At 42.0% G+C, this 10313-nt stretch overlaps 1 protein-coding gene across 6 annotated transcripts; it reads right to left on the bottom strand.

Moving 5' to 3' along the window:
• Positions 1–864: 864 nt before the first annotated feature.
• On the bottom strand, positions 865–10096 carry HNRNPH1 (heterogeneous nuclear ribonucleoprotein H1). 6 transcript variants are annotated; one of them, XM_045794979.2, is made up of 14 exons: positions 9943–10096; positions 9332–9460; positions 7916–8071; positions 7561–7704; positions 5897–6035; positions 4771–4949; positions 4619–4690; positions 4429–4562; positions 4142–4277; positions 3673–3732; positions 3491–3580; positions 2731–2823; positions 2221–2270; positions 865–1620 (listed from the first exon to the last, which is right to left on the bottom strand). In XM_045794979.2, the coding sequence occupies exons 2-13, from the start codon at positions 9426–9428 to the stop codon at positions 2221–2223; spliced, it is 1350 nt and encodes a 449-aa protein (XP_045650935.1). In that variant the 5' UTR covers positions 9429–9460; positions 9943–10096; the 3' UTR covers positions 865–1620. The 6 variants fall into 6 exon arrangements, with proteins under 6 accessions (XP_045650935.1, XP_045650931.1, XP_045650936.1 ...); XM_045794975.2 differs by lacking the exon at positions 2221–2270; XM_045794980.2 differs by lacking the exon at positions 3491–3580 and having other exon boundaries at positions 3643–3732.
• Positions 10097–10313: the final 217 nt, after the last annotated feature.

Consider the following 10313-nt stretch of genomic DNA (forward strand, 5'->3'; position numbering starts at 1 on the left):
AGGATCTGCAGAGCCTTTCGTGCCCATCTGTGCAATGCTGCCATCTACAGATGCTTAGAAACAGGATTCTAAGCAAACCTCATCCAAGATCAAAGGAGAGCACGTTCGGCAGTTAGTGAGTGAAAATGGCTTCAGATCCTCAATAGAGCGTAAGCTTGAGTCTTAAGTACCTACTGAAGGGACTCTGGGGATGACACCTTTAAGAAGTGCTTAATGCCTGCTACTCAGTTCCGAGTTCGACCAAAACAAATGGATTTCAAGTACTGAATTAAACTACTCCTTTTTGCTCAGAAATGACTCGGTATTCTACCTCCAAAACTATAAGCAATTCTGCTAAGTGGACCTGATCTCTAGGAATCAAAAATAAGACCAAAAGACTCCCATTTGGAAGCTAGCTCCTTCTAGAGCACACCCCCCCCTTGCCCCATAGAAGCAAAACTTCATAGGGGCCGCCAGAGTGGGAAGGGCAGCTGGGAGTGGGCCCCCCTCAGCCCTCACCCCCCGCCCCCGGCCCTGCCTTCTCAGCCATGTCTGCCACAGGCCTCCAGGGACACGCGGAACATGCAGCGGGAGTACTTCCACCTCTCCGTGGGTTTTGTGCAAGCGCTTAGCAAGTCAAAGGCAGTTCAGGTTAGGTCCTGTGCAGCCAGGCCAAACACGCAGCCCTTCCACAAGGGCCCCCCGAAGCTACGTTTACCTTCAGTTGCACTGGAGGGAAGAGGAGTCTGCCGGCCTCTACACAACAGCCTCGGCTGCCGAGCCTCTGCCACAGCCAGAGACGTGGGCCACTGTCACCTACGCCCCAGGCAGGAAGAGAGCACCAAGAAACAGTCCACATGACACTGAAGCACAGACAAGACAAAGTGCAGTTTTTAAAAGGAAGATTTATTTGACAAGTTTCACTTAGCGCAATACACCTAAAAGGAAATCACGATACAAGGAAAGGTTTCAATCAAGGCCTCAGAATTTCATACAAACACCAAGACCAAAATCCTAACGTATGGTGTTGCGTCTCAAAGTCCCCCATTAACTTAAAAAAAAAAAAAAAAAAGCTTCAACTTACGTGCCTTAGAGGTTATTAAACGAAACTAGAATTAACAAACATGCCAAATGTGTTCACTTTTAATTGTAGACACAGCCCCTATATTGAGTTTTACAAAAAAAGCATGTCTTTCAACATGCATCCCGACAGTGTTCCATGTCATGTGGTAGAAGAGCAACATTAACATAATTCAACTGCTTTAACCTAAATACACTTGCTGCTTAAGTACATCCTACAAGAGAACTAGAGAAAAGCTGAAAATTGTTTAACAGTTCTAGTTTACTCAGTTGTTACATCCTACATGAATGTTTATGTTCAAAAATACTGAACCTGAAGTCTTTAAAACAATCCTGATTTCCACTTAGAACAACCATCAATCACAAGCTTGTATTGCAAAACTGTTAAACTTTTTTTTTTTCTTTAAAAAAACGCTGACCGAGAGTCAGGGATCAGGATCAGTTACATCCCCCATCCCCCACTCATACTGGCCATGCCAGACATCCCTCCCATTCCGTTCACGCCCACCGACGCACGGCTCCCGCTACTGTAGTAGCTGCTGTTCACCGCTCCTTGGCCGCCTGCGGAGAGACCGATGGGACAAGTCAGCAGGATCATCGGGTCATCAGTCGAATAAAATATAGCATTCCAAGAAAAAGTTTAAAAAGTATACGAGTACAAATGGCTGCTGTCCAAGTGGCGAGAAGCATGTTTGGGAAAGGGGACTCCCGACTCCAAACAAGTCTCAATTAACCCCTTTTCTCTGCAGTACCAACTTGCCAGACTCTCGTGCTACCATTTAATTGGATGCTTCAGGATCAACATAGAAAATTAAGTTTAAAGGAAAACTAGTGTTTTTCAAAAATTGCAAAATTACTTCATGTTGTTTTTAAAGCTAAGCAAGGCATTTTAAAAAAAAAATTTACCGTAAACATTCACAATGTGTCCATCGAATGGCATATATGAATAGGGAGGACAGGGGCAGTCTCTCGCTTTTCCTATTCATGGTGGGCAGGAAGTGAGACGACAAAAGTTGGGACTAAAGGCAACTCACTGTGCCCAAAATGGCAGCCTCCATGGAGTTAAGTCAGAGCCATTGACTGCTATAGAAATAGTGTTATTACAACATATCAGTATTTGCTATTGGGAATTTAAATTATATTTTTTGAGAAAATATTTACCTATGCAATGTTTGATTGAAAATCACTGGAGTTTTCCTGTAAAACTTGGTCTGCAAAAGGATTTTGTAGGGTAAGACTATAATACCAAAATCACCATTCTTTAGACCAATTGAAAAAAAATAAAAATAAAAGCAATCCTAGGATAAAACTGACTAGTAAATACGGTCCTAAACCCAACCACCATTCTACTATTTAAAATTCTCCCTCCATCTAAAATGGATTTAATACTAACCAAAAGACAGAAAAAAAAATCAACAGTTTAATTTTTTAATAAATGGAGGCAGATGTTTTCTGGCTCGACATTATTCCAAGTTGCAATGACTACTTTTAATTTATAGAACACTTCCCCCTCCCAATGATTGGTTCTGAAAATTAAGCTATTAAGAACAAGTTACATTTGGATCAAAAGCAAACATTAACCCAGTTTCACCAAAAAGGAAGCCTGCATACTCCCCCAACTAGAGAAACCTGCCTAAAACTTATTTCAAGTATATAAAAAAACACGCTTACCATATCCGCTCATGCTGCTCTGGCCGCCATAGCCGCCTCCATAACCACCACTCAGCTGCTGACTGGCTGGGCCGCCGTAACTGGACTGGTTTGCTGTTAAGTTAAGAGAACATTAGGACCTTGTTCCGTATGTAATGTGGTACCTGGTGGTACCGGGCTTGTAATTCTACATCTATGATTTTCCAGTCTGGATCTGATATCACTACAACCCTCTGCCTCCTCCTGCCTATTGCCTATGACCGAACTACCTTTCTATCATATGAACTAGATGAACATTTATAAACCAAAAGGCCAACAGTCTGCACATCAGCAGGACTAAATCCATGATTCCGTAAAGTAGAGGCATTTCTGAGAAGACCTTAGGATACTGCTTAACTGCATTTAGTGGGGTTCCCCCCCATAATTTGATACAGTAATGTCATACACAGGTTATCACTAAACACCTAATTATGCCCAACTAACCATGCCCAAAACTTCACTGACCTTGTGCTTTTAACTAAGTATTTTAGACTTCTACTTCATACTTAAGACAATTCAACTAGCTTCTGCAGTCCCCTCCCCCAAAACTACTTAAAACTAGTTATCTAAACAGTTTTATTTAACTCACAAGGATTTAAATAAGCCAGACACAAAATTCAAATCGAAACCTTTGCCTAACTTAATTATGCTAAACTCATTAAAATATAAATTAACTTAACTTATATAATCGACTTATATAGATATAAACGTTTTGGTTTTTAAAAAAACTAACGATATTTACACAAGCCCATGCCTCCCATCATTTGGCTACCATAAGCACCACCGCTTGCTCCTGCTGTAGAATTCAAGAAGAGTTCTACATATCTGTGTTCTGAAATGAGAGAAAAGGCATACAAGGTTAGCTTAAAAAAAAGACACTAAAGTGATATTTACACAAACCCATGCCTCCTAGCATTTGGCTACCGTAAGCACCACCGCTTGCTCCTGCTGTAGAATTCAAGAAGAGTTCTACATATCTGTGTTCTGAAATGAGAAAAAAAAAAGTTTGAAAGTGTTTGTTGGTGAAAGAAAAAAAGATAAGCACTTTAAGTTCTTAAACAAGCAGATCTGTGAACTTCAAATACTTTTGGTAAAAAAAAAAAAAAAAAAAAAAAACCCTAGCTGCTTCTCAGCTGATTACGCTGGTTTCAAAACCCAGCCTTTCGATTTAAACATTCATCTAAATTATCTAAAGTTCGTCAATTAAGACTATACTTCAAAGTCCATGTTATCACAAACCCCTTTCAATCATACTAATTTTTAACACACACCAAAGACTAACCCATTAATGGGGAACGAATTTCTCATACGTCCTTACTATTTCTCTATCACAAACACTGGTGACTCAACCATCTGTTACAGAGACCCCAAGATACTTAAAAACCACACTTACGCATATTTGCTTTGTCTTTTGACATAGCAGCCACTGCATCTTCATGAGTTGCAAACTCGACGTCTGCTTCACCAGTTACTCTGCCATCAGGACCGATTTCAATATGTACTCTCACAGGGTTGAGCGGTGAAAAAAACTAAATACAAAGTATTTCATAGAACGAAGTCAAAGATCTACCGTCACAAAAAAGCACAATTTATAACCTACAGTTTTACTTAATTAGAACAAGAACCAAGTTTTTACTGCTACCCTGAACCAGACAGCTCGTAAACTGATCCTACACTTACATTATAGATGTCGTTCTCAGTAGCTCTGTAAGGTAATCCCCGCATGTGTACACAATGTCCTGTTGTGCTCTGGAAAGTAGAGCCACCATCCCCATATCTGTGATCAGACATTCCTGAAAAACAATAATTGAGGTCTAGATGGACAAGAGTGTAAGTATCCTTCAGTTGAGAAATTCAATTCTTACCTTACCTCTTCCAAATCTATCCGACCCAAATCCATAGCCATCATTATAGCCATTATAATCATCATAGCCTCCGTAACCTGAAAGACAGTAAGTACAATCAACCAAACGAAAACTTGAGGAGGGACAGAGCTGGGGACGCCTGCATATCCTCACGTACCTCCTCCATAAGCACCGCGCCTCATCCGTTCAAAGCCAGCTCCCCTGCCAATGCTGTTATACCCTCTGCCAGCTCCAGGTCTGTCATAGGGACCTGGCCGCTGCATGGCCATAAGCTTTCGTGGTGGATCATAGTGAGTTCTAACTTCAGCTCGACTGCTCTTAAAGATTTCGATATACCTAAAGCATTGTTCATAAGGGAAGGGGATGGGGAGGGGAGAGAAAACATTAGTCCATTTCGTACAGGTATTTAGTTACACAAGAAAACAATGTAGTCATAGCCATGAAACTGACTAATATTTAAAGCCAGATTTCTTATATTTGCATAGGCAATGACCAGAAATTCACTCAATTTTAAGATTTAATGTAAAATTTATAAAGTAAAACTCACTCCTCTGAGGCAGAGAGCCCTACCTTAGGGGTAGAGAGGAGTACTATAAATAAATGTCTTAGGAGGGAAAGAATTCCACTCAACTTTCAACATTTCAGGTCTTAAATCCATTGGCAACATGTATAGCAAGTGGGCTAAAAAGCCAGCCTCCACCAACAGTCTAGCCCACACTACACATTTCCTTTCGCCAATAATACCCCAGGCCTATGCTTTTAGTAGGAATCAGCATAGGTAAGCGCATGCTTCAATGAAAAATAGTCACAAGCAAAGAGAATAAAACCTTTTGTGACAATTTCTTGAAAGCTATGCTTATTAATACATATGCAGAATATTTATACAGCAAGAAAAAGTTTGTTGCATTTCAACTTTAAAAACAAGATCAGAAAGTATCACATTTTCTTATGGTAATATTAATTTACTAGGTGGGTGTTATTACAGCTAAAGCCAGGTTTGCATTAACATTTTTTTAAAGCCATAGTCTCTCAACTCTATTGATTAGAATTAGGAATCTTACAATATTGTCAGGGAGATCAAATTTACGGGGGACAATTTTAAAACCTAAACTTTCATCTCAGTGTATTATGGGACTTTAACATAGGAAATTTAGATATTGTGGCAAAACATCGATTAACTGGGACTAGAAAATAGATTATTTCTTCCTTCTAAGCAGAGAGAATATGGATTTAATTGTTTACCATAAGAAAAGTGACAAATCCAACCAACCATCCATCCCCACCTGTGCCCTATTCTTTCCTTGTGTTTCTTTAGAGCCTTTTCAGCTATTTCCTGTGAAGCAAACTGCACGAAGGCCTCCCCCGTACTCCTCCCCTGGAAGTCCACCGGCAATGTTATCCCATTTGGCACGATTTCCAACCCTTCAACCCAAGGACAAATAACCCCAGTAGGGGGGCAATATTAACATCACAAGCCCAGAAATGATTCTTCTTATAGCTTTAAATAAACCAGAATTTTAACTTTAGGTGAATGGTATTGCTTTCAACAAGTACTCTTTACATATGCATTGTAATAATATGAAGTTCCATTATTACAAAGTATAACTCAATTCTTAACACACCCCATGGCATAGTATGTAAAAAAAAAAAAAACAAAACAAAAAAAACACTTGAACACAGGATGCATTAAGAATTCAACAATTAACACTCTAATCTATGCAAATAAATGTTGAGAATTACACAAGAATTTAATAAAGTTTCAAGCATTAAATACAACAGTTACTAAACTTAAACACCTTTTACCTCATTTTATATTTCAATGTTTTAAGTTAGTGGAACTTCAACTTTTAAAAAAAATTACACATTTAAACATTTTATATACAAATTGAAACATTGCTTAAGTCATATAATTGACAAACATACAATCTAAACTTTTCAACAAACAACTGATCTACACAGCACAATCATGCACTCTTATGCTCTAACAGTAGTATGATTCACTTCTGGAAATTCCGTCTATGAAAAATCCTTTCCGTGGATACATTCCCAAGCTTACAAAAAGGGCTTAAAGCACTTTCCTAGAAGATATGAAATTATGTTCATATTTAACGTTGACAGATAGCATTCAATTCTCACCAATTTAGACAAAAACAATCAAAACAGACTTGATTTCAAAAATTCTGGCAAAATATTAGGATTTGACACATAACTAAGTCAAGATTTTAATACATACTACCCTGAACCATGAAAGGATTTCTTGTTCTTAATTCCATTTATCACATCATATTAAAATAGTTATTTAAAATATGATCTAACATTCTGCTAAACATGCAATTTTATCAGCTCTTCAGCATAAAAACATTCAAATACTTTAGGCCCAGAACAATTTCAAAACACTTTCTGTATTCAGAGACTGAAACTACATTCAAACTACTTCTACATTAGACTTTTAGTTAGTTTATGTAATTCCCTGGCTAAAACCAGTTGCTTCCATAAAAGTTTTTTTTCACAAAGAGAATTATACCATTAAAAAGACATTTCTGGGCCCATGACCCAAATGTGTCTTAAGACATAGGCACTTGCCATAAATTACAACAACCTAACTGATACTAATCTAACGTTAAGGGATCTTACCTTTAACTTGAAGTACTTTGCTGAACAGCATTGTGAGGAAAGTAGTTAAGCTGTTGAGGACAATCCTCAAAGATCTACTCTGAACTACAACACTAAATATAGGCAAAGTTAGCATTTTGGAAGTACTTGATTTCCACCTTTAAGATGGGCTTAAATTATTTGAAGGTCTCCAGGAAGAAGAAAACATTTAATTCATCTGTATATACTCACACCTGTTTAAGTATCTAAGCTACTGGACTTTAAGGTCTATTAAATCACATGTTGCCAGAAGCTAGCCAGAACTCACTGCTCAGCATCAAACGCAACTACATACCTGAGAAGAACTGAACAATTTCTTCCTTGCTACATCCAAATGGGAGTCCTCTAAGCCGTACAAAGCCATCATTGGCCGTGTCAGGACTATTTGGACCAGTATGCTTCAACACCCAATCCATTTCAACGTTGTTTGACTTGAATACTGAAAGAGGTGCTTAGAATTAGTCAATTTTGGAAAGTTAGAGAACAAAGTTCAGACTTCCTGGGTCTTTAGATAATCTAGGAAGAGCTGCCATAAACTCCCTTAGATGACCATTTCCATGCGGTCAAATACCTAAAATTCAGAAGGGGTAAGATAGAGCTCTATGTGTTTAATATTTTATTTACTGTTACTAGGGCAACATAAATCAAACCTTCAACATATCTGTGTCCCATAGTTTCTCTGTCTTTTTTCAGGGCCAATTTGACTTCATCTTCTGATTCAAGTTCAACAAAAGCCTCGCCACTCGGTCTGCCTTCTCTGGTGTAGATGAAACGAATACCTTGAGCCCCATTTTGAATTTTGCAGTCTGGAAAGAAAACAACCGTTAATACAGAATTTAAAACTAAAAAACCACCTCTGGGTGATACAGATGAAACGCCTGTTCATGCCCCTGCTACAAAGTAGAGCTTCTGCAAAGCCTAGAATGACCCACAGTACCAATTCCCAGGGCCGCTTTCCACTTCTTAAGCATGTATCTTCCCCCAATATTTCTACTCCCTGGACACCTTCCCTGGCATCAAGAAAACTTCTCCAAGTCCTCTCCATTGAACATCCTTCGTAACCTCTCATAAACAAAGTCTGGACTCTGATTGTAAGCCATCTTCGGAGTCTGGTTTCAAGTTTTGGTCTGGGGCACTTGATGGTTTTACCTTACTAGCAGCAACATACAATTTTTCCTGCGAATCCAAACTGCAAGGCCAATACTCACCTAAAAGGGGATCAATGTTAGCAAGCTAAAATGCTCCAAGTTGCACAGCTGAAGCCAAACCCAGTCTTGCTCACTGCAAGGTGGCTTCCAGTGTACTTGGTTCTCGTTTTACAGGTCGTTTTCCGTTACCAACGCTAAATTCAGATAGTAAGTCAATCCTACAAGTGTCCTTCCAAAACCTGTAAATTTCTTCCAAATGTATCAGTCTAAACTCACACTAACAATAAGAACAAGGACATTTTGGTAGAAATTATTCAGGAAACCTACATACTGGAAAAAAGCTACACAGACAAGTGAACTTCCCTGGGCTTCAGTATCCTCTACTGCAAAGTGAGCCAGATCAAGAACTAGATGAGCAAGAACTCTTCATAATTACCAAATCTGGATTAGCAAAATTTTCTGAAATTAAGAAGTGACATTTAACTTTCTGAAGTCGAAAGCCCCGCTTCAAGGACATACCGAAATTGGAAATAAGTTGTTATACTTTAAGGATTTGCAAAACGTTCGTATCGTTTGGGAAGTTTTCACATGATGGAGAGAAAAATCCCACTTATCCTTTAGAAAAGACAGCCGTAGAAAGATTCGTGCTTAAAGGTAAGTAAAGCCGACAAAAAAATCCGCCAGAGAGGCCGCACTCACCCCCAGAGGGCTCCGAGGGCGGGCGGGGCTTTCGCAATTTCCATTGCGTAACAGCGGCCGGCCAGGCGCGAGCAGCCCAGCGGGAACGGCTGCCGCCCGCGCCCCGCCAGGGGGCGCCCCGGGCCGGCCCGCCCCGCCCCGGCTCGCCCGCCTCCCGGCCCGACCGCCCGCCCGCCGGCCGATCCCGGCGGCGAACTCCCGCCTCCACTTCAAACTCACCAGAAAAAAAACGCTGCACTTCGTCTGCCGAGCAAGACCAGGGCAAGCCCCGGACCTTCACCACGAATCCCTCTCCGCCTTCGGTGCCCAACATCATCGTCTCCTAGTGGGTCCTGGCGTCGACACAGACTGCAAGGCGGGGAAGAGCGTCAGACCCGTAAAATGGTCAAATTAAACTGCCCTCCGCCCTCGAGGCGCCCGCCGGCCCCCGGGGCCCGAGGAAGAGCCGAGCCCGTGTGGATGCCCGAACCCCGGCGATTCCAACACTCAACACCCCTTCGGCCGGCGGCCGGGCCCCCGAAGCCACTCTGCACCCCAAGTGCCGCTGCCCCAAGCCGAGGGGGCCCTGGCCTAGCGCCAGCGTGGAGGCAAGGAAATGGCGGCGGCCGCTTCCGCTCCGCCTCCTCCGACATCTCACACAATAGAGTCGACGCGGCCTGCAGGCCTCGGCGGCCCCGCCGCTACTCGGCGAACTATTCCTGACTCCAAGCGGCAGCCCTCACCTTGCCAGGGCCCCCCAGGCTCTACAGAGGTCTGGGGGCAAGCAATCCTCCCGAAAACGGCATCCTCGGGGGCCACTGGGCGGCAAACAGAGAGCGACAAACACTCACCTGAACACACGACTTCGGCGTGGCTGAGAAGAAATGGCCAGCGGGCGCCTGCGCAACCTAAATAAGGCCCTTTGAACAAGCTCTGCGCACGCGCAGCTAGGTGCCCGCACCGCCCCCTTGCGTCACACGGAGCTCAGACGCATGCGTAATTTCATGAGCCGGGCCCAGTCTAGCCAGAGCACTATTGTACGCATGCGTTTTGGGCTCATACCCCGTCCCATGTCCAGAAACCCACTGGGCTTTTTTGCGCCTGCGCCATCCCGCGATTATTGAACTTGGAGCCTCCGCGGTTTATTATTTAGTTTCATGCGCATGCGTCTTCCTTCAAACAGTTCTGTCGCCTTACCCGCCAGAATGGGGGAGGGGAATGG

This window comes from Ursus americanus, chromosome 5 (genome assembly GCF_024610735.1).
Source record: "Ursus americanus isolate L20-20 chromosome 5, mUrsAme1.1.p, whole genome shotgun sequence".
Taxonomy (NCBI): domain Eukaryota; kingdom Metazoa; phylum Chordata; class Mammalia; order Carnivora; family Ursidae; genus Ursus; species Ursus americanus.